Source organism: Ambystoma mexicanum, chromosome 12 (genome assembly GCF_040938575.1).
Source record: "Ambystoma mexicanum isolate Mex_15411 chromosome 12, UKY_AmexF1_1, whole genome shotgun sequence".
Classification (NCBI taxonomy): Eukaryota; Metazoa; Chordata; class Amphibia; order Caudata; family Ambystomatidae; genus Ambystoma; species Ambystoma mexicanum.
Window position 1 is genome coordinate 1,113,163,286 of NC_090936.1, and position 25,126 is coordinate 1,113,188,411.

The 25,126-nt window shown below is 47.5% G+C and overlaps 1 protein-coding gene across 1 annotated transcript in view; it reads left to right on the forward strand.

Moving 5' to 3' along the window:
- The window catches only part of TAF3 (TATA-box binding protein associated factor 3), a 765,220-nt gene that overhangs the window by 691,941 nt on the left and 48,153 nt on the right, over positions 1–25,126 (forward strand). Inside the window, exon 5 of the mRNA XM_069629680.1 lies at positions 3,136–3,469. Coding sequence (XP_069485781.1) covers positions 3,136–3,469 — 334 coding nt within the window. The remainder of the gene's footprint in view (positions 1–3,135; positions 3,470–25,126) is intronic.

The following is a 25,126-nucleotide window of genomic DNA, read 5'->3' on the forward strand; positions in this document are numbered from 1 at the left end:
GACTATAACTGGATAGCGGCTTGCAACTAGAAATCTTTGCATGTATGTTGCATATGCTGCCACACACTCAAAACACCTCAGAAAAGGCCAGTGGTTACTCTAGTTACAGAAGAAAACTATTAGGCACCACTTAAAGAAATCATTGCAAAATAATTTGAAACCATTGACACTTCAATAAATAACCATTTTGTTTTCGAAAAACAGTTGAATTTAATTCCACCGTAGTTCCTACTCCAGGGCCTCCTATTGAAAACCTCTCAGGGTAACCAACACCGCCCACAGTTGTGAGCCACAATAACCCCATGCTGCTTGCGTTACAAATTTGAGGATTTGTTCACGGTGCCCCCACTGCTCTAAACACTAGTCCTATTCATGGAAACTTGCAGGAGGAGGGACTTTTGAGCGAGACCCTTTTACCTGTTTGCCCACCACAAACCAGTGAAGTATATGGAACAGGTCATGAGATGCCTGGCCTGTAATGGAAACCCACGGCCTGACAAGTCAATAAAGAGCACATCTTTGTGCCCCCCCCAAGCCAAGCATTGAGAGCTAAGGTTAAAAGCAAACACAATTTGGATCTCCCTATACAGGCAGTGTAATGATGCCCATTATTTGATCATTGTGTGCAAACACTAGGAACCAGTAATCGCAAATAACGCTTTGATAGCCAGATAGGTTTTGATTTTCTGACCTAATTAACCTATCCAAGAATGCTCCTGTGTCTCCCAGACGGGAAGAAGGATTTTGTGTCTCAGATGGGAGGCTAGGATCTTCACCCCTCCGTTCACTTGATGTACTTTGCAGCATGGTGCCAGAAGAGCTCTCGTTTGGTCTGATTTGGTCAATTTGGATTGTCTGATTACAGGATGCCCATTAAACAGGCGGCAAGGGAAGGAGTCCATCCGCTCCCAAATGCAAGAGAACTGGTGGTTAATTTCACTTTACCTGCTCTTGTCATCTGTTTCCCTGAGGCATTCTTAGTGGGACCGAAGTATAGTATTGATGGCGGTTATAAAAAAGTTGTAGTCCATGGCGACGACAGACATTAGACCAGTTTTCTAGTGGCATTGAATTTTGTGAGACGAATCAGAAATTCAGGCTCATTCTGCTGGAGAACCATTCATAGTGTTGCATACAGGGAAAGTGGGATTGAGATTTACCAATTGGAGACTCAAGCTGCCCTACTGTGGTTGTGCTAGTTCTATGTTTTTCCTTAGGCTTGCCCAAATCTGTAAATAATGCTTGAACCATATACTTTCCATTTTGTTTCGTGTTGATCCCGTTGGGCTTCATGACTGGGCCTCAGCGCAGCAACAAACTTGGTGTTGGCCTTATATTGCTCAACTACACGGTATGGCACCTAGCTAACTTGAGCATAAACGTCAGATTTCTGCACAGCTACACACAACCCACAAGTAGCTCCTGGGTGTATTGGGGGAGTATGGATTTATGGTGATTATTAAATAACTATTTTACTTGAGTTAGTAGCCTTTTATTGTTTTGGGCACACTAGATGACGCCTTTCTTGACGAGCTCCAGAAGTACCCACTCAATAAGGAAAAGGACTAAGTGCAGTGCAGTTTGATTTGACAGGAAAAATGTTTAAGTGCACCTAATGTCATCGGCATGATAACTTTATTGCATCTTCAATTCTTAAGTGAAGATGCTGTTTGGCATATTAATTGGAAAAATGTATGCTGAGGCAAAGATAATGTTTTTGGTGCTTTCTTATCGTCAGTTGGTTTTTAATGTATGTGCAGAACATGCGGGTGTGCAGTTATTGAATTTCTTTTAGCCTACAAACTCGAGTATGCTGTGCACCACCTAACAGTCTACGTTTTTGCAGTGTGTTATCCTGCAAAGCACATTGTTACCATTGCAATAATTGGGTCAGTACCCTTCAATGTCTGAAAGGGGCAGTGCAAAATGTCTGCAGTAACTTGGCAATGCTTTAGTTGGCTTTGAGTAACTTACCCAAAGCTTGCCGTATTAGGTTAGTGAGCACCTGGGCGTAATTGCCAATAAATGTAGCAGCACGTCTCGGATCCGCTTTCTGGCCACGTGGATGAATTGGCCAAGATGTGTTTACTTTTCTCGTCCATTATCCTGTTGTTAATTACTTGGAAGATAATATGAACATTCAGCTCCTTTCTCGTTATAGGAACGGGGTGTGCATGTGCCATGTCATACAACCATCATATTTTTAACTGCCTATTGTTTTCACGTTTTGTGGATTTCATTGCAAATGTACTTTCTATGAGTTGAACTCTGTGTTCCCTCTTGTGCTCCCAAGCCTGTTTTTAATTCCGTTTTTTTCTTTTTTTTCTTTGAATGGCTTGACTAGTTACTTGCCATAAGCTGTCGTCATATTAGTCATACAGTGTCTAAATCCCTCTGCTTACATATACAGCTGGATAAGTCCAAGCGTCTGGAGTGTTTGTTGGATCAACGGTTAGGCTAAATGCAGTCTCTACAATGCATCCAGAAGAAATTGGTCTTGCTGAGTTGCGTTTTGGCGCCACATCCATTGTTAATATTTTCCTTGAGATTGTGTGGCGATGCACCACGCATGACTTGGCAATGCTCTGCTGAATTGCATCCCAACGTTGGCCTCTGTGTAAAGATAGAAATTGGATCAAATACATGTTGGCTTTTGTAAACAGTACCACTAATCACGAAGTGTGGTTATGCATTGGACCTTTTCAGGCGGCCCTGTATAACTTTATTTTTGTAGTGTCAACCATGCTCAGGAAATCGTTCTACTGTATGTGGAAAACTCTACACAAAGTCCCACGTCGTAAGGATGCCGTTGTGTTTTTCTTCTATCCACAATTAATAAAATAGCAAGCTGCAAAACGTTTGGTAAAGACAAATACAAGTTTGTTTTAGCCACACATCTGTTCTTTAAGGAACATTGTAATTAATCTCTTACTGACACTCTTTTTGATAATGTGCTAAACTTCATGTAGTCACAAGGCTTGTACTGACTCCTCTCTAGTCTTCTTAGTCAAGGCACATTGGACGCAATCGCCACTGTTATACTTTGAAAAAATGGGTATGTTTGCCACAAATGTTTGCTGTTTGTTTAGTAAAATATTGTTGCATTCAACAGTATACTGTGTTCTCCTTTGGCAGAGTCATCAGCAAGGTGGTCGCCGCACCAGAGGTTAAACCAACGGCTACTACTCCTCATGCTAAGACGCCACCAATGCCACCTTCGCCTACACCTGCTCCAGCACCAGTTCATGTGACGCCGCCGCCACCCACACCCCCACCACCACCACCTCCTCCTCCGCCACCCCCTCCTGCTGTTCTCCCACCACCAGCACCACCTGCTCCAATGCCACTACCACCTCCAATACCTGCCATATTGCCTCCTATTCCACCAGCGTCACCTGCACCTCCATCAGCTGGAGGTTCAAGAATGCCCGTCAGGAGTGTGGTCACAGAGACGGTCAGCACATATGTGGTTCGTATCTTTCTTTGTACAGATGCTTGATTTGAAGAAAGGTATTCGTGAGTATCAGTACTGTATCATATTCAAAGGCCAGCCTACCATATTGTCCTATACTCTGTTTTTCTTTTTGGAATAGTGTGCTCAGTAGTGCTTTTCACCAGGAAAAGAACTAGGCAAGCTTTTGAGAGAAGTTGCAGCTTCCTACATTTTAGACATATCTGAAAAATATTTGGCAAATAGACTTGTCAGTTCAATATGCGGCAAGAAAATCTATTGTTGATCTGGTTTGTTTTTTAAAATCAAATTCACATAATTTGCAAAAGAATTGGAAAAAGATGGTGGTACATTACCTCGCCATTGATCGTGGGTAACAAAAAAGAAGTTGCTTCCGGTTGATTTCTATTTTTATCGACCATGCCTAGTTTTTTTACAACATTAAAAAGTAGCTTCTAAAACATGTTTTTATTTTCATGTTCGGTATTTGATGCCCCCGTTGTAGCACAGGGTCCCAGTTTTTCACCTCAGTCCTACGTCAGATTTTCAGCAGTATTTTGAATTTGCACTGGAGTCCAGCAATTTCTGAACTACTCAACATACACAGGTTAAGGAGGATGTATATCTAGATGTGTTGTGGAAATTGCATGAACACCGTTTAGCCCAAGGTCATAGCAATAACTGATGGGGTCAATGATTTATTGACCATAGCAATAACTTCATGGCTGTAGGCTTGCTGTGTAGAAGGCCATCTGCCACGTGCATGCAACAGGGGATAAAATGCCAAGTTGCAAGCCTACTAGCCATTCATAAAGTCACTTGCCACCTCAATTCTACACATACATACAGCGCACCATTTCTTACTTGCCAAGGGTCAATTATATCTAGCCAGTGTCTAGTGGTGAGTGCAAATGGTGAGCCGTGGTATATGCCACATTGGAAGACCAGGATGCAGGCCCTAAAATGTGCACTTGCCGTTCACTTGATAATTAACTCTTGCTAAATAGGAAATTAGATGCTTTGTGCATATGGAGAACTGGCAACATAACCATGAGAATCGGTTTTTACGTCCTCTGTAAAGGGTGGAAGTAAGGAATCTGGTCCTTAAAAAGTATTAAGGAGCAACTCCTGACCTTCCTTGCTTGTCCTATTGTTTAGCATAAGATGTCGGGCAACTGCAGGAATGGGGCAGGTAACGTTCACTGAGAGCATGAACGTGACCGCCAATGGCACCCTCTCAGAATAGCCTCCATTTGTTAAAGGAGGCCGTCGTATCGACTCAGTAGATGCCTGGTTGGAGGAGGAAAATGGTTGTAGGTCTGACGACCTCAGAACAGATCTTAAAGCCCCTGCAGGTCACCACTGCAGCATATAGCCATACTTATCAAATGAGGATGTCCCTCTCCATTGCACCCTCTTGTTCCATGCGTCTCCCTACGCTCTTACACTCGACAGTGAACTGAGGGGGGGTCATCCTGCAACTTGCATGCATTTATTAGGTGCTCCCTGCTATTCTCCCCCCTTCTGGTATGATGAAGGGAGTCTGCAACTTTACTAAACTCTGTTTTCACAGCGCTGCCATTTCAAATGTTGGCGGTGCATTGGCTCCTTTCCCACAGGAAGGAGTGGTGAAGTAACTCAAATAGGTGCCTGGATTCATATCCATATGTGTAGCATGCCTATGTGGCAGGTAGCAAAGAACATGAAGCATGGTGGAGCTAATGGAGTACAGAGGGAGGCTAGACCAGCTCAATCTCTTCCCTAGAAAGGTCACAGCAGCTGGTCAGATAAGTTGCAGGCATGCAGCAGGCTAAACCTAGAGATCGGGTTAGTTGTACCTGGTATTGTCACAGATTTAGAAAGTGACCTCCACATCCTTCTCCTAATGTTCCCTCAGGTGAATGACGTCTGTAGATTGTTTCTTTCCTCTATATGGTTTGATGACAGAAGGAAGAGCAACGACACTTCGAAAGTTATGTTTTTTAAATCTGTATTATTCGAACATCTCAGTTACTATAGACCACCACCTTCAACATCAATGGGTGATGGACTCTGAAAAGTTGCGAACAGTCTTCTCAAGATGTTTTTTCAGTGCTGTGACAGATCATTTATGAGAATGCTTGTAAGGTTTTCTGCACAATACAAATTTGGCTTGACCTCACTGTTTTGAGTTGAATGATAAAACCCAGTAGAACTGTAGCTCTATCTATGGTCATTGCTTCCTGTGATTTAATTACTGCGTTTTTAAGCAGTGCTCTCCAAAATACCATGCACCCCCATGTTTGTGACTTGTAGGATGTTCACACCCAAAACATTCAGTGTTAGAAAACCAAAGTGTTAAGTAGCACACAGGATAGCCCTAAGCCATTTAGCAGATTAGGTGTTGGTCGACAACTCAGCAGACTGTGAAGATATCCAATTAGTGTGTGTGTGTGATTGGACGGTAATCTAAAAGAATCAAAGACTCCAAGATAAAAGGGGTTGGATACATAAATGCCTAACTAAATAGTGGCTGCTAAGCTGATCACCACCACCCCAGTCCATCTACCTCCTTGAGCCCCACAAGAGCGAAAAGTTAAACTAAGTGGAAAAACAACTCATTAAAGAATGTCAAATAAAGTGGTCATCACATGATTCCCCAACAAAGTTTGGAGTAGGTGACACTACCTTTGGGACTAGGAAACATGTAGGAATCCTAAACATTGAAGTTGGAAAAGGAATTTTGGAAGCTTCTACACCTAATCCCTACAGTTTTGATGCTGAAATGATCTGCAGAAATATCAGCACAGAAAAAGTCAATCCAGACATAGGATGATCATTCAACAAAGCCCGAACATGGGGTTGAGGAAGACAGTTCCTCACAGGCTCATAGGACTCCGGTTCAAGAGAGTCCAGTTAATATGAAAACTGACGTTCCAAAGGGTGATGCACAACCTTGAAACATATATGAATGATAGGGCACATGGTAAGGAGCAGAAGAGACCTTGTCCTTCGTCCTGTGGACATCCCTTACAGAATTCAAAGGTCTGGGGGAGTAAAAGGAGATGGTCAAAGAAACACAAAGTTGTTCACTGAAGAAAATGACCACTTTGAAGACAAAAAACAAAGTGTTAAGGTGAATTATGCGAAGGGAAAAGAACACCAGTTTCCTAGTGACGTAATGACAACCAAACAACTTACTTTGGCATAGCTAAGAGCAGGGGTGTTGCTAGGTCTGGAAAAGATCCAGGGCTACGCTAATGTCAGGACTGTTGGGACTCTGGTCTAGCTAACCTTTTAGTTGTAACACTGATCTTCTATCCGGGGCTACAACCAAAAGACCCGGGGCTACAGCACCATAAGCCCACCCGCCCCCCTATAACGCCTCTGCCTAAGAGCGCTACCAGAAGATTAAACATACAGCTACAGGTAAAAAGAGGGGGAATCAGATTTTATTTTAAACAGTGGAGACATAAATAAGCAGCAAACAGAAAATGCAGCCATTTCTTTAATGAACGTTGTTAAAAGGTAGTAAAGTGATACTGCAGGCACAGATATGATGCATGCCATCATTCATCCAACATTCCCTGTTTTGCAGAGATTCCAACAGCTTGCTTCGAGGGCCAGCAGGATAAATACATCCAACAACTCATCCTTACACCTCACCCAACTCAAGACCCAACATACCTCCTGCCTTATCACAATCCAAAAAAAGGAGTCCCCCTCCCTCACTACACATCCACAAATCACACAACCACCACCATACACTAATGCATAATCACTCAGAGTGAAAAGTAAGAGAAAGAAGCATTAACCAATAAGTTGTAGAAGAAACCCACAGAAGATAACATGAGCCACCCACACACCGTACTGCTCAAGTATCTGAATCTGCAATGGACACGCTCTATCTTCTAAATACACCTGGGTCACAACACCCCAAGCCATCAATGTGCAGAGGAATGGGTGCAGTACATACAGTAAGCCCACCACATGCAACCCGAGAGGTCGCTTGCATCGCAACAACAATGGACCCCAATGTCCAGCTTGCACATCCTTGGGAAGAGTGGAGGCCTAAACATTTGTATGGCAAAGCCTAAAACCATGCATCCGCGCCAAAAAAAGAAAAGTGGAGGGCAGGCTCCCTTCTCCTGGTTCACTGTTGAAATAGTCTTAACTAAGAGTTCGTGTTCCACAAAGATACAGAACACAAGGATATAGAATACCAGGAAGAGGTAGCTCCCTCGTCCGGGTCCAATAGCTGGGTGTCTTTGACAATATCTTTGGCAACCTTTGCCCTAGTAGCTGAATCAACTTCTTATTAAGCCTTGTACTTCTTTAAAGGCTTCTGTTGTGGCTTCTAAGTTAACAAACTGTGCATTATAACCAGGAGAATGCTTCCCCTCTCCTGGTTCACTTGGGTGTTTGGTACCTGCTCTTATTAAGCCTTGAGCTTCTCTCCAGGCTTCTCACATTTAGTTTAAATGGTCCACATCCTTCCGGTTTCTGTGGTACAATGACATGTTGACGAGCTGTGTAACACTTATTGGGATGAGGGTGATCACTCCTGATGTTTACTTCAACTTTGACTTTCCCACATTCCATGAAACTAGGGAGATTACTCCTGAGACTTTGGCTATCTTCACAACGGTTACTGAAACGAGGGAGGTTACTCCTGAGGCTTGGCTTATCTTCACAACAGTTACTGAGATGAGGGAGATTACTCCCAAGACTTTGGTTAGCTTTACCACAATTACTGAAATGAGGGAGATCACTCTCGATGCACTTCTCACTGATAATGTCACTCTTGGCACTTCTCCACCAACCACTTTGAAGAGCGAGATCCCCCCTGATGCTTATGTCTCCTGATTCTTTGATCAGCTGTACAACAATTGCTGAGATGAGGTACTATCAGCAGCTTTTCTTCCAGACCTTAAGAATTTCCGGGACTCAAAGATTAAGAGGGTTAGGGCGTTCCACCATGGAACCGTAGTCACCATCCTCATGAGGGAAGTATCTCCCTGTGAGGTGAGCCTGCTGTTTACCACCCCTAGGGCAATATCTGTTAGCTTCCTCGCCTCCCTAGCCTCACAGGGAAGGGGTTCCCCATGGGGAGAAGTGACGTGATCCCACGATTCATCACACTGGCCCTCGAATTTCTCAGAACAAACTACCTATGACATAACTTAACATCCTAAGGATACACCCATCTCACTCCACAGCCTTATGGATACTACATATACATTAATAGAGTTGATCAGTGGAACACACTATTTTACAGACAAATGCTCAAACCATATCCGTGTCACAAGGAACCCCAGATCAGAGCCCCTTCACAGTTCCAGAGCTTGAAGTCAGAATTTAAACCGACCAAAGCAGTGCAAAAGTATCTTCGGGCTCAGCCCTATACCACATCACACTACCCTCTCAAACTGCACTAAAAGCATGTGTAGCAGCTCGCAGTTTGTACTGACCGAAACTCCACAGTGCAACAGTAGGTGGTGACGGGGGTGACATTGGGGCAACATTGAAACTGCTGTTTGGATTCCTAACTGTAAATGTTGTGCTTCAGCATTTTCCAGCCCACATGTTTCTTAAAGGCAAGGAGCACCTAATGCTGGTTGAAACATCCATGTACGCAGAAGAGCGCTGTTGAACACTAGCCCCCAACATTCTAAGATGCCATCATTTGTGTGCAGCGCCCATAGCACACTGAGCTCTGTTGTACTCCCCTGCTCCTGGCCCCTTCCAACACCACAGTCCCAAGCCCGGTCAAAAAGGACATGCAAGACAATGCATGTAGGTGAACCGTGCTGCACTGATGGTGCTCAGCTCTGCCAGCACTCCACGAGTATTAGGCAGAGTCAGTTGGCGGTTGAGAAAATGGCATGTGTGTGACCGGAGTAGTGACTTGAGAGAAAAACTTGATGAGCAGCCCGTCCTTCGTCCGCACTGAACACCATATGCTGGCCGCTGTACTATATCTCTTGAGGGACACAAACCACTCCCTTCGACCAAAGCTGATAGTGCAGCTCAAAGTGAGCAATAGGGATCTGACTGTACTGCATCAGTGCTTTATCAGACATCATGTTCATGTATTGACTTGCTGGGTTTGGAACATCATGGGCCTTCAGAACACCAAAATAAACTGGCAGCCCACTTGCTTTCCAACATAACTCACTCATTACCTGAGGATGTGAGACACTTGTGTGGTCTGTTTGGTGTTTGGTGTTATCCTCCCTGCCAACCAACAGTACGCTTAGGTTTCCATCTTTGTCACAAATGTTAAAAGCTAGAAAGGTGACACTTCAGCCATAGAAGATGCATATAGTTACAGGTGCCAGTTACTTGCATTGTGGAGAGCACATCCACTGGGCCACCCTTCGTCATAGTCAGCTAAGGTACAACTGACATTCAGGAAAAGTTCACCACTCTCAATCAGTCATCTAACATTTATTCAGCGGTCAATCACACACAGACCCCAACATTCTTAACAGCATGCATGGAGGGCCAGCAGGACAGTCCTAAAACCTTTCATCCCAGAATCCCACACAATGCAAGAACTAACAGTGGACCTCGTTACTAACACCAACAGTTTAGTCTGTAAACTGTAGAAGACAGAAAAAATGAGTCTGCACCGTAGGATCCAGTCATGGTCATAGCACTGCCAGTACAGATTCAGTCTTTAGAACAAGCGCAAATGGACAGAGAATGTAAATAAAAATGTGTACATAAAAGGGTGTAGGTTAGCCACATCAGAGGCCTAGAGCAATAGTCTAGAACAGCATGCTGCTGTCCGCCGTGGATGATGGTTACAAGTGAAAGGACGTGCAAGGCATAATTAAGGTTTTGCCAAAAGGAAGCTTATGAGCAAATTACAGAAGAGACACATAGCCTCCAGTATTATGATTACAACAAGCCTAGATGCTGCTTGAATATTAGGCATGCATGCATATCGGGATTAGCTGTCCGACTACACTTGGCCTTGATTTAACCAAGACAGAAAAGCCCAAATTCAAGATATGGCTTTTAATGGGAAAACGGTTGACAAGATAGAAAAACTATACAAATTATTTCCACAGAACAGGACCATCAAATCAAGCAAAAGGATAGAGGCTAATAGTTATTGGCAACCACTATATTGTTCTTTTGGTGGCCATTGACTATAGCACGTAGGCACGTCATATACTCCTTTTGTTACAGAACAAGAGATAGAGGAGCCTCCAGAAGAGGGCACTTCTGCTGAAGAAAAGAGCACTAAGGTTCCTGGCCAAACACAGCTCTCTTGCAGAAGGTTGACTATGGTGTTTCCAAAGACAAATGGGTGTGAACAACAATGGAACAGGGCTACTTAGTTTTTTTTTTTTTCTCAGAATTCTTTTTATTTAAATTTCCATACAAGCGGGAACACATTGTTAAAGCTTGCGTATGATTAAGAAAAAAGGAGAACACAATAAGAACAGTGAACCGTTAACATAAAAGGGGAGGGCCCTTTTGGAGGGGGAGAGCAATAGGGAGATGTGGGGGGACAAGGGGTTGAGTCTTTCATAGCTGGTATAGTCAGTGGGAGAACGTCTTGATATCACTGGGGGTTCCTCTATTGGGCCTCACCGGGCTTTAGGGGCTGGGACGGGCGGCGGCCTGCAGGTTGGCTTTCTGGCTTGGACCGTGTTTTCCTCCTGTCTGGAGTCTTTCGGTTTGATCTTTCAGGCCTGGTTCCCCATCCAGCGAAGGGTGGACAGGTGCCTCACCATCCCCGGAAACCTCTCTGCGTTGTCGAGGAAAGGTGACCAGATCTGTTCGAACTTTGGTCCATTCCCAAACCTGATGGCTGTGATTTTCTTTCTGCCGCAATTATTTCCCAGCATTTGGACCACCACATTTGGGTAGCCGGACCTTCAGGGTTTTTCCAGAGTCTGGCGATAGATATCTTTGCGGCTGTGAGAAGATGAGAGCACAGGTCCGAGGTCCGACATTTTGCCGGATAGTGGGAATTGGCCGTCCCTGGTGGATCCCAGAAGGACTATTCCTGGGTCCCATGGGATCGTGAGACCTGTTATCAGTTTAATTTGTTCGAGGACTTTCTTCCAAAGTTTGGTGGCCCTCCGGCAGGACCAGAAGAGGTGGAACAGTGTGCCCAGGTCGGGGCATCCTCTCCAGCAGGCCGAAGGGATGGCTGGGTTACATTTGTTCAAAATCTCAGGGGTGTAGTACCATCTGTAACACACTTTGAATGCTCCTTCCTTGTTTGTCGTGCATTTGGAGCTCTTGTGCGCTAAAGTCCAAATGTGGCTCCACTCCTCGGGTTCGATGGATCTGCCTAAGTCTTTCTCCCACCTCAGCATGTAGGGCTCTTTTTTAGTTGGGTCAGTTCGGTCCAGTAGCTTGTATAGTGTTGATACTTTCCCTGTGGGGGGAGTCGAGGTGAGCGTGCGCTCTAAGGCAGTTAGTTCTCTGCTGCCGTGTTTCTTGTTGTGCGCGCTTGATAGCCAGCGTCTGAGCTGGGAGTATCGGAATCTTTCCGTTTCTGGGACTTGGAATTTAGTTTTGCAGTCCTTGAAATTCAGCGGGCTACCATTTACGAAGAAGTCGGCCATGATCCTCAGGCCACCCTCCTTCCATCTGACAAAGTTGTTTGGGGTCCAGCCTAGTGAAAAGTCTGGGTTATCCCAGATCGGGGAGAGGGGCCCTGTCACAGTCTTGCATTTCCAAAGGCGTGCTGCCTTTAGCCAGCTGGACGTTGTATTATTGGTCGCCGGCAGCAGGTTTTCATCTCCTGGAATGTTGAATTCTTTCATGTGCGGGAGCGCGACTAGCGGTGATCTGCTTCAATCCTCTTCCAATTTCAGCCAGCGGGGTCGGTTGGTGGTTGACCTCCAGGTAAAGGCAGGGGAGAGTTGGGCTGCGAGGCAGTATCTAGCTACATCTGGGACTCCCAGGCCCCCATCGCGGCTCCCCGGAGTAAGATGCGCTTCGGGATTCTCGGTTTCTTTCCCTCCCAGACATACTTCAGAACGTCACCCTGCAGTTTAAGGATCGCTTTCTTCTTGATGGTGACTGGCAGTGAGAGGCTGAAGTAGAGCAGCCTCGGGGTCAGGGTCATTTTCAGTGCTGTAATGCGCCCGAACCATGAGATTTCTTGTTTTCACCAGTGCCTCAAGTCGTTACTTAATTCTTTGAGGAGCGGCAGGAAGTTTGAATTGTATATTTTAGCAGTTTTGTTCGGGATCTGAACCCCCAGATAGCTAATTTGCGTTTTTTCCCAGGGGATCGGATACTTGGCTTGTAGCTTCTCCTTAAGTTTTCCCGGCACATTGACACCCAAGGCTGTGGATTTCAAGACATTTACTGTGAACCCGGAAGCATCTCCAAATTCCTCCAACTCCTGCCAGAGGGCCTCCACAGATTCTTCCACATGGGTTATCGTTAGCAGCACATCGTCGGCGTATAGCGCCACTTTATAAGCTTTATCCTTGAACTCCAGGCCATGGATTGACGGATTGCGGCTGATCTTGCTAGCAAATGGCTCCATGGAGCCATAAGAGGGGAGTGGGGGCACCCCTGGCGAGTACCTCTGGTGATCTTGATTTTGTCAGATCTGGCTGCATTCAGCCTCAGTGACGTTGAGGGGTTCTGGTAGTTAGCTAGTGCCCATTCTACGAAATTCGGGCCAAATCTGTAGTGGAGTAAGGTTTCTTTTATGTAGCCCCAGTCGAGCATGTCGAAGGCTTTGTTCACATCTAGTGAGAGGACCACCAGCTCGGCCTTTATCCTATTTGCTGACTCGATTATATTAATGGTTCTTCAAATGTTGTCCTGGGTGCCCCGGCCTGGGATGAAGCCCGTTTGGTCTGGATGGATTATGTCCGGGAGGATTCGGGCCAGCCTGTTCACACGGATCTTGGCGAATAATTTTGCATTGTTATTTAGTAATATCATAGGTTTGTATGATGCACATTGTGTGCGGTCTTTCCCTGGCTTCGGTATGAGGACCGTTAGTGACTCTTCCATAGAGGCGGTGGTAGAAACGGACATCAGTAATGAATTGCATAAGGTTGCCAGTTGTGGCGCCAGCATGTATGAAAACTTCTTGTAGAATTGCGAGGATAGCCCATCCAGCCCTAGGGTCGTGTTCTTCAGGGCACGGATCTCCCACCTCTTCTGCAGAGATCGGGCGTTCTAGGGCTCCCATCGAAGGTTGGGGTGGCGCTTTTGGGATGGAGGCCAAGAATTGACGGATGATTGGTTCTGCTGTTGGAGGCCCATTATGATCTCCTCGTGGTGCTGCTTCATGAGTTCGAGTTTCTCGGCTTCTGTGTGGTGCAGGATGCCGGCCCCATCGGCCAGACACTGGATGTGGTTTCTCGATTGCAACTTCTTCAATTTGTGCGCTAGGAGACGGTTTGCTTTGGTGCTATTATGGTAATAGTATTGTTTGGTGCATTGTAAGTCTCTGGCCGCCCGGTCTGCCAGGTGCATCTCCAAAGCTGTTTTCGCTCTCTTAAGCTCTCATCCTAGGGTCTTATTTTGATGCTTTCTGAAGTCGCTTTCCAGGTCCGCCACCCTCTTTTTTCAACCGGTTCTGCTGAAGCAATTTGAGCCGGTGAAGCCTTGCTGTAGCATCTTTCGCAACGCCCCGGATGACCGGTTTCATTGCTTACCACACCGTAGCCATTGGGCTATCCCGAGTGGTGTTCTCTTTAAAGTAGTTTGTGAGGGATTCCTCCAGCTCTGCGCTAATCACTGTTGGATAGATTGTGATTGTGAATTTTCCACTCCCTCTGGGGGGGGGAGGGGGTGTTCGGGAGCCCTTGTGTCCGGGGCGTAGTCCGGGATAGCGATAACCTCCACGCAGGGGGCCAGAGTGCTTGCGGCCAGCAGCAGGTCGATCCTCGAGTATCCTTTATGGACATGAGAGAAGAATGAGTAGTCCCTCGCTCCCTGGTTGCGTAGCCTCCATATGTCGATGGTGTTCATATCTCTGAGGAACTCAGCCATAACGAGGGCTTTGGCGAAGTCCTCCCTTGTTGCCGGAAGAGTTTTGTCTAGATTTGGATCCGGTGGGAGGTTAAAGTCACCCCCTATCAGAAGGTTGCCTTTGGCGAAAGATGCGATGATCAGTAGGAGCTTACGGAGGAAACTGTCTTGTTCTTTATACGGGCCATAGAGCGCCAGCAGGGTGATGGGCAGTGCTGCCAAGAGGCCCCTTAGGAGTAGATATCGGCCCTCCGGATCCTTCTTGACTGAGATCTGGGATAATAGCAAGTTGCGGCTGAGAAGGATGGCCACCCCTCTTTTCTTTTGGTTCGCGGATGTGAAGTAGCATTTCGGGTACCGCCAGAACTTGATTCGCTTTTCGTCTGGCTCCAGAAGGTGAGTTTCATGGAGGCACACAATGTCTGACCCGAGCTGTGCAAGCCTGTGTTCGACTGATTTCCGCTTCCTTGGCGCGTTCAGACCTTGCACGTTCCAGGTTGTTAGAGTAAGTAGTTTATCTTGGGAACCCATCGTAGGACCCTATGGGTGAGAGGTCTGTTGCCTCCCTTGGACTTGTTTCAGACTCGTCTGGCTTTTCCCCCCTCTGTGGTGCACCCCCCCCTCGCTGGATCTACCCCATCCCACCCCCCTCATCCCCCACCCCAAGAACAAACTTTACAAAACATCCAGACCAGCCTTCAGCCAACGGAGCAGACGGCCAGACCAACACACCGATTCGAACCGCGTCTCTGATTCTGCCAGTGAAGCAGTCAGTAGTTGCAGATTGGGCGTCCATGGGGCACGGGGTCCCGAGGTACCGGTTGGCGCTCCACCAGGATCCCCGGCGTCACTTGAAGTGGAGGTTGTTCTATGGTGGGCCTGTTCAGGGCCCTGAAGGAAGTTGCCAGTTTTTAGTTAGCGCAGGACCCGCTCGATGCCTACAATGTACTGTGGCCTTTGAGGCCAGCGGGATCTAGGCCCCCGGTGGGCTCAAGTGTCGAGGAGGGCTGCCCACTGCTTTATCCATTGGAGTGTTTCTTGTTTTTGGTGGGGGGCCCCGCAGTCTGTGGTGTCTTTCTACCTGAGTCCATGCGTATGGGGGTCCCTGCTTCTCCTCGTCCGTGTTGAGGGTGGCTTTGTCGAGTTCAGTAGCTTCACTCTCTAGGTTCATGAAGTGTTCCGCCTCTCGTGGGGGAGGAAATGAGTCGGTATGAGATTTGCCTTTCACAGAGCCATTCGGTCAGTGGCTTCAATGTTTTCCGCTTTGCCAGGGTGGTTGATGCTAGGTCCTGGTACTAAGTTATTGCAGCATCTCAGAAGTGTATGCGGGCCGAGCCTCTAGCCTCGCGCATTATTTCCTCTTTGATTTTGTAGAAGTGTACCCTCACGAGGACATCCGGCGGCGAGTTAGGGTTTTGTTTAGCTCTGGTCCTGTGCACCCTGTCGAGTTCCAGCAGAGCGCCGTCTGGGAGAGTTATGATGAAGTGCATTAGGTTGTTAACATAGGCCCCTAAGTCCTCATCGGGGATAGCCATCGGGATTCCCCGAAGGCGGATGTTATTGCGCCTAGATCTATTTTCTGCATCTTCTTGCTTTAGCTCGAGGGCGTCACATCTAGCATCCAGCGCCACAAGTATGTCCGCCCCTACCCCAATTTCGAGGTTCTGTTCATAGAGGGTGGTCTCCATCTCCTCCGTCCTGGCTTCCACTTCCCCCACCAGCTTGTCGAGAGTTGTGATCTTGCTTTTAAGTTCCTCCATACCTTTTTGGTATTCCTTAGTGATAGCTGCCAGGAGGTCCTGCAGATCCCCTTTGGCAACTGCTTGTGCTGGAGAGGCTGGACCAGGCTTGGTGGGAGGGCCTGGGCACACTTCGTCACCGCGGTCCCCCCTATAGATTTCTCCTCCATGGTTACTGTCAGCAGGGTGGCTATGTCTGCTTGTTTAGCTGATTTGGCGTTTGTGGACATTGTGGCCTGCTTGTTTTTCCTACTCCAGATGGGGTTCCCGGGGGGTTGATGCCTAGGTTTTTATTACTCTGGAGCCAGCTTCCGGGGAGCTGGGCTAATGGGTCAAGCCCAGAGAAGGTACTTGCTTATTGGGGATACCCCGGGGCTCCCACCAACTGGAACAGTTCGGATGCTTGGAGGATCGTTGAGCCACCCGGATCCCGGGACCCACCCAGGATGGGGAAGCCTCCTACCCTCGATGGGAGCCCCGGCCCTGTTTTGGAATCCCCCACCGGGGGGTACTCCCGTGGGACTGGAGGAGTGGAGGTTCCGGAGAGGGGGAGTGAGGCAGGGGGTGGTTGTGGTGGGAGGTTGCCCCCGATTGAGGCGGCTGGGGGAGTCTTATGCAGAATTTGGGTGGAGCGCCCTTGGGTGTATGAGTCCACTCCCCACCGCAGGGTGATGGAATAGTTTTCGCCAAGGGGGTTACAGAGTTGCTTAAGGCCCGTCGAGGGGACCCTCCCCGCTCTGGATGGCGTCCACGTGGGGATGTGGCAGGTGCCATCCTACCTTACCCCAAAGAGCGAGAACGCAGTGTTCTTGGGGGCTGGGGTGTGCTCTGTGGAAAGGGGCTAGGGCTATGCCACCTCTCTTCCCCCGGCTCGTCGCGAAGCCAGCCCACGAGTGATGAAGCGTTTGGGCTCTGGAGGGAGGAGTGTGTTGACGGTGGAATCCGTAACGTGGCTGCCGCTGGTGTGGGGGGGGGGGGGTTCCTGGTTCACTCCCAGTCCATGCGAGACCAGAGGTTTCCCGCCTGGGTCCGAGCTCCCTTGCCCGGACTGCAGTGGTGCAGTGAGGGCTGTTCTGGGGCGGCGCTGATTCTTGGGGCCCCACTGGGAGGACTTCTGGTATGGGATCCGATCCCCTCCCAGCCCGCGTTGCCTAGTCTGGGCTCTGGGTTTAAATGCTTTGCGGCCCCTCTGGCGCATTCCCAGAGGGACCCGGAATATCTCTGCAGCGGGCGTTGTTGCCTTGTGGGGAGCCCAATCGGGAGCCCCCCAGGGTCTGCTGCGGTGGGCGCAAGCTCCTCTGCCCTGCCTGCACTGGTATGGTGTGGCCCCCGCTGGGAGGACTGCTGCTGTGTGGTTCAGACCTCTCCCAGCCCGCTTTGCGGTGTTTGGGCTCTGGAGGCCAAGTGTGCTGGGTTTGAGTGCCTCGCGGCACGGCAGTCCCTCCAGCACAGTCCTCGGGCCAGGAGGAGTCACGTTGTTTGGGCCAGAGGATGTCCCGAGGGAGCCGAAGCGACGTTGCTGGGGCTCTTAATGCCGATTGGGAACCCCCACCGGGCCTGCTGCTGTGGTGCCTTGGCTTCTCCCAGACCGCGCGCGGTTCCCCATCCGGAAGCAAGCTCCACCTCCCGGCCTGCAATGGTGCGGTAGGGGCCGTCCTGCAGCGGCGCTGGTTCTTAGGGGCTCCCGAGGACTGCAGTTGTGTAAAGCAGGCAGCGGGGCTCGGCAGGAGGAGCCGGTCCTAGTCCTCGGTGGGTCTCCGTACGGTCCGCTATGCGAGGTTCACCCGTCAGCAATGCGCCATTTTGAGAGCGCAATCACTACTGCTCACCGCCTCCGGAATCAGACCCTGGCCTTCACGCGGTCTTCATGGCCACAAAAGGGATGAATGTGTGCAGCAGCCGTTCCGCCGTTGCAGGCGCAGGAGATTGGTACCGGGAAGCTTACTTCACTGGTGCATATTACGTTGGGCGTGTGGTTACGGCCGGGAGCTCTCGCGGAGCCGAATCGACCATCTTGGCGCCTAGCCACGCCCCTCTCGGGATACTGAGTTTATGAAAATGCCCACACAGTATACCACAAAAAAAGGCTTATTTGCTCTGCGCTTATGCGATTACTCTGACAGTAGATCGACTTTAGGAAGTGTAGGCCATAGTCCCTAGAAATTCGAGACAGATTTTCTATTCTATGTGCTTCCTGTTTCTCAAAAAAGACGTCATTGGGTCCCATTCTGAGCATGGGACCATTGAAAAGATTGGTAAAGACTCGATTCAAAATTACAACACTAGAGAATCTCATTCCTATGTTTAGTTTAGTTTATTTGCTTGTATAGCGCACTGAACCCAGAGGTAACTAGGCGCTTGGCTTAAAGGCAAAACAATTGTTACATGGAGAATTTTGGTTTACATATAAAGTACAATATAAACAGGAGTTATGTTACAGAGGATACAGATAGAATACAATATAAACTGGTATATGATACAAAGTATACATAAAATATACACTGTAGGCCAAAGCCTGCGGCGATCAGAGTACAGACATGTGATCGAGATACATTAGAAGAACCGAGATACAATATTACACTACAATATTACAAATAATGCAAGAAATTTACAGTGTGTCTAAGGCAGAAGATTCTTATGGCCGGTTTTGCGACATGAGCCAGGATTTGATTTTGAAGCAGAAGTCCTGGAAAGAGGGTTTGTTTCTGATGCTCTGGGGGAGCGTGTTCCAGGTTTTGGCTGCTAGGACAGGGAAGCTGGAGCCGCCTGAATTTTGGAATAGTAAGGCAGTGAGTGTAATTGGATATGATTGGTCTGCTGGGGTGGAGGTTTTTCTGCAGAATTTATCAGCAATGTATTCGGGAGAAGTGTTGGATAGGCATTTGTGAGAAATCGTAAACGTTCTGAAGGTGATTCTGTCGAGTATGGGAAGCCATTTGGCATTTCAAATGGATTGTGAGATGTGGTCTGTGCGTGGTATATTTAGCTGCACAGAGGGCATTGTTTTGCAATACTTGGAGTTTGTGAAGGTTAGATTTACTTGTGCCGAGGTATAAGGTATTACAATAGTACAATTTGGACAATATCAACGCTCTGGCCAGTATGATGCAGCACGATACCGACAGGAAACGTCTGCAAGTAGTTTTAAGTTTGGAGGTGTAAGCCGTAGAGGTCGCTGTGGCATTAACTTGTATTGAAAGGGAGAGGGTAGGGTCTAGGTAGACTGCGAGCTTTTTTGCATCTTTAGAAACGTTGATGAGTTTTCCGTCGATGTTGAAGGATTTGTATTGAGGGTTCAGTTTGTTTAGACGTTGGCTTGTGCCAATGAGTAGAAGCTGGGTTTTTTCATCATTTAGACAGAGGCCGTGTTTGCCCATCCAGTCTTGGATACTACTGTATATTTTTTTATTCCGACGGAATCTTGTTCAAATGACCCTGTGAGCGTGATCAGAATTTGCATATCGTCCGCATAGTTTGTATATGCAACTTTCATGTCATCAAGTAGATCAAATAGCATCTTTGTAAAGATCTTGTATAGCGTTGGGGAGACGCAGGAGCCTTGTGGGACTCCACGGGAGATGGGCGAGGGAATCAGCCGAGGCTGAGGCGGAGAAAACCCTCATGGATCTGTCCGATAGGAACGCTTGGATCCATTTCGCAGCTTTGGGTGAGAATGAGGCTGATGTTAGGTGGGTGATCAGAATCATGTGATCCACTAAATCACACGCAGCAGAGAGATCAAGTAGTAATCGTAGGGAGAGGTGGCCCTTGTCTTTAGCTTCACCCATCTGGATTTTGAGATCCAGGAGAGCTGTCTCTTTGCTGTGTTTGGGCCTGAATCCAGATTGGCGAAGTACTAACAGATTGTTTACTTATAGGTGTTTATGTATTTGGATGTAAGCTGCTTTATCTAATATTTTTAGCAGGAACGGCATGGTTGTAATTGGTCAATAGTTTGTGGGGATATTGAGGTCGAGCGAGGGCTTTTTGATGAGGGGCATAAACCATGCATCTTTCAAGTTCTTGGGTACAGAGCATGAAGCAAAGGAGGAGTTGATGAATGAGGTGATGAAGGGCGCAAATTCTTTGGCTCCTTCTTTAATGACGGTGGCTGGGCAGATATGCCCCTGGCATTTGGAGGGTTTAAGGCTGGTTATTATAGCCTCTACCTCTTTAGTGGTGACTGGTGAGAATTCATATCATTTCTGTCTTCGGAGTGGGTAGGATGTGCTGGAAGGTGCTGGGTTTGACTTTAGAAGCAAGGATGAGTCTTTTGGAATCTATTTTAGCTTGAAGCAGTGCCATTTTATCTAGTAGTGCCTTCTGGATTTTAGTGCACCACACAGTATCTTTATTGCATGCTGTCTGGGGTGGAACTGGGGATTCCATTTTTTTCAGAATGGTGAGTCCTTTGGAACTCGATTTGGCATTTGAAATTCTATTATTGAAGGTATCCCTTTTGGATTTTAGGATAGCCTTTTTGTAGGTATTGGCTGAGATGGTGAAGAGTTCTTTATTATGTGGTGCAGGGTTCTTTCTCCATTTGGATTCCGCAAGTCTTTTAGACTTTTGCAAGTCCTTTAGATCGGACGTGAACCATTTGTTTAGGTGACGGGGCTGTTTCGCTTTTCTGGTTTTGAGAGGAGCTATTTGGTCTAGAGAGAAGAGTAGGCTGTGATTATAGGAATCAACAAGGATCTCCGGGTCCAAGTTGGGGGCCGTATGGTGGTTGATGATGGGTTGTGGCAGTAAGTTCTCCATGTTGATCTATCTGTTTTGGTCGTGGCAAAAGGTATTTGTGGAGTAATTGTGGTAGATAGATTGAGGATCTTAAGCTCGAACTGGATGATGTGATGGTCTGACCATGCACACACAGTGTTTGAGACTATTTTGACATTGCAGTTTAGATCGGCAATCCAGTTCAGGATTCTGCCTTTGTGTGTAGGTTCTGCTAAATGCTGGGTAAAGCCTAGTTCTTGTAATGAGTGTTCTATGGCTTTGGCGTTGGGGTCTTGAGGGTCGTGAAAGCCTAAATTGAAATCGCCTAGTCTAGTAGTAGAATTTGGGAATTGGGTTTGATGCGGAGCTTGAGTAGGTTAGTTATGTCTACATCAAAAGAGTTCATGGGGCCAGGTGGTCTGTATATCAGGTGTATGAGTAATGTGCGTCGAGGTGATAGTGGAAGTTTGACGGATAGTAGTTCTCCAGGTGAAAGGGAGTGGTGGGCAAATTCTCTCATGCCAAGTTGAGTTTTGGCAATGAGTGCAACACCCCCCCCCCCAATCCCCAATACTGGCTGTTTTGTCAGCTATAAGGATGGTGTAGCTTTCAGGAAGGGCGAGCATGAGAGAGGGGCCTGCTGCTGGATATAGCTAAGTTTCGGCGACTGTTGGAAAATCAAGTTTGTTGGATGGTATGAGGTCGGCTTAGTTGAGTGCCTGTGGCATTAGGAATCTGGCATTTATGAGAGCTCCCTTTAGAAGGGAGTTTTCTGATTGGCGTGGCGATGAGCTGTGGACTGGCTTGTGTAGGTGAGGTGTAATTGTTCTGGCGTTGTTGCGAACTTGGTGTGTAGTTCGAAGACCGAGTGTGGCTTTTCTGCATTCAAGTGGGCTAGGAGAGGGGGTAATAGGGCCATAAGGATGCCAGTGAGTTGGCGCAAGCGAAGAGCAGTTTTCTTGTGTATCTGTGATCATGGGATTGGTAGAGGGAGCGGACTTAGTCGGCTCTGCTGTGGGAATTACTGTGACAGTGAAGGGATCAGGAAGTAGGCTGGCCATAATAAGGATGTATGTATTTTTAGTGCGCGCAGTGTATTGGGTGCTAGGTGGCTGAGAGAGAGCTGGTGTGGGGTTATGAGAGGAAGGAATGAGCAGGATCATCGGCTGCCGGCAGCAGAGGCTGGCAGGGTAGTGCCTTGGCTGAACTCGAAGGCTTTGGGGCAATTACTATACGGATAGTAAGTGGTAGGCTGGCCTTATTGTATGGCCTGTGGGTATGTGCCAGTGACCAAAAGTGCCTGTGGTGGTTGGTCAATACACTATGGGGTTGGCCTAGCTAACTCACAATCGACCACTAGCAGAATTGGGCAGACCTAGTGGCAAGTCATCTATGCAGTATGATTGGAGTGACCGGATTAGCTAAGATGCAAGTGTGCTGGAGTGACAACTACGTACGCCACGTCAAGTCAAGTGGGGGGGTGCAGGATTCCTGGCCGAGGCGCACAGCGTCTCGGTCAGGCTCAGTCAGGCACCTTATCGTGCACCTTGCAGTGCGCCGGCTTCACCCGCCGGCGAGCATTTATTGGCTATGGGCTATTCACGAACCAGTCAGCTAACAGGATGCAGGAATGAGGCCAAAGAAGGTCATCAAGGCAACAGCGGCAATTTCACGTCGGTGAAGCATTGTGGCAACGTGAATGGGCAAAACTACCAAATACTGCTCCGGCTGCTTAAATGCTGGAAACTAAGCAGCGTAGCATATGGCCGCGTTGTGCAGAATGTGGCGGCAGATTCAAATGCAAAAGATGGTGATATCGCAGGGGACGTAGTGTAGAGCGTTGCAGTCATTCCTTTCTGGGATTGGGCACATGAACAAAGGTTGCAATTAGCAGGCCCCAGATACAGGCTTACTTCTGACCAAGTGGAGGGGTGGAGCTGCAGGACTGAAGCGCAGTGCAGGGAGGAGAGCTCCTGCTCCGAGGCAGCTGGAACTATGGACTGGCTCAGTCGGGCACCTTATCGTGCACCTTGCAGTGCGCCGGCTTCGCCCGCTGGCGAACACTGATTGGCTATGGGCTATTCACGAGCCAGTCAGCTAACAGGATGCAGGAATGAGGCCAAAGAAGGTCATCAAGGCAACAGCGGCCATTTCACGTCGGTGAAGCAATGTGGCAACGTGAATGGGCAAAACTACCAAATACTGCTCCGGCTGCTTAAATGCTGGAAACTAAGCAGCGTAGCATATGGCCGCGTTGTGCAGAATGTGGCGGCAGATTCAAATGCAAAAGATGGTGATATCGCAGGGGACGTAGTGTAGAGCGTTGCAGTCATTCCTTTCTGGGATTGGGTACATGAACAAAGGTTGCAATTAGCAGGCCCCAGATACAGGCTTACTTCTGACCAAGTGGAGGGGTGGAGCTGCAGGACTGAAGCGCAGTGCAGGGAGGAGAGCTCCTGCTCCGAGGCAGCTGGAACTATGGACTGGCTCAGTCGGGCACCTTATCGTGTACCTTGCAGTGCGCTGGCTTCGCCCACTGGCGAACACTGATTGGCTATGGGCTATTCACGAGTCAATCGGCTAGTAGGAGGCCGGAATGAGGCCGAAGAAGGTCGTCAAAGCAACGGCAGCCATCTTACGTTGTTGAAGCACTCGTGGCAACGTAAATGTGCGAAACTACCAAATACTGCTCCGGCTGCTTAAATGCTGGAAACAAAGCAGCGTAGCATATGGCCGCGTTGTGCAGAATGTGGCGGCAGATTCAAATGCAAAAGATGGTGATATCGCAGGGGACGTAGTGTAGAGCGTTGCAGTCATTTCTTTCTGAGATTAGGCACATGAACAAAGGTTGCAATTAGCAGGCCCCAGATACGGGCTTATCTCTGGCCAAGTGGAGGGGTGAAGCTGCAGGACTGCAGCACAATGCAGGGAGGAGAGCTCCTGCTCCGAGGCACCTGGAAATGTTGTGACATGCAGATTTCATGATGGCAGTAGTTGTGAATGAAGCATATTTTATTATTTGGTTTCACCCAAGTCAGTGTTTCTACACTTTCAGGTGCGTGCAGAACATTATCAGTTCAATGTACTCCGGTTTGTAGTCAAATCTGTAACAATAGTGTTTACAAAATACCTGCCTTTAATGGCAGTGCATGTACACAGAAATGTGGTGGTTTTCGGTCCATATCTAGACAATTGGCTGATGAAGAGAAAAGTTTAAGTGCCTCTCCAACACACATCAAACTATAAACCTACTAAATTTTGGGTTTCCGGGCATTCAAGAAATTGGACTTGATTCTGGACAAGAGGAAACAAATCATTGGAGCAACAATTGATAGACATGTTCTTACAGTTCCATCAGCAGAATGAGTCAAAGTTTTCCGATATATGATTCTTCTTTACTGGACGACTGTCTTAGTGTGGAATGTGAGTCATAGGGTGATTACTACTCCCAAATGCAAGACTACAGATACGACCAATGCAGCAATGGCTCCCAAGTCAATGGCCTTAAGTGGAAGAGGAGCAGGGGATACAGTGACCATGAACAATATGGTTGTCCAAAATGTAACAGGATGAAATGCATACAACTTTAACATGCTGCACACAGTCGCACGGCTTTCCACACAGGTGGCCATAACCGGTGCCTCCCAAATGGGATTTGTTAATACACCTAGTACAACTAATAGCTCCAAGAAAACATTCGTACCTTAATGGGTAACTACACATCAATGTCTATAGAGTTGGAGACAAGGGAATGGGCACCTGAATAATTTCAACTTAATAGTAACTGGAACAAGAAAAGTAGCACTTGTAATTTTAGTAATATACAGTAGGTATTCGCAGCCTGAAAGATTGGTTGGATTGTGAGTGGATTAAACGCACACCTCAAAATTAATTTGGTAAAAGCAGAAATATCTAAAGTAAAACCAGATTTAGCATGCAACCAGGAAATCCATCTTAAATATGAGGATATAAATCTATGAACATGTAGCACCTTCTGATGGCTCACTGCATTACAATGTGCTCTTCTGGAAGGGACGCCATACTCCTTTGTAACCAAAATATAATCATAAACCGCTAACCAACTCACACGCCAGTGGACAGTACTAGAACCTCAGCTCTCTAGCATCCATGCCGTGTTAATCTCCAAATTGCTGTAAAATACAGACATGGAAAGAGTATAGGGAGATGTTATTTGAGCTGGAAAACATCACATTTCTTGATATAATGGTTGGAGAATTCCATTTGGTCTTGATCACATATCAAC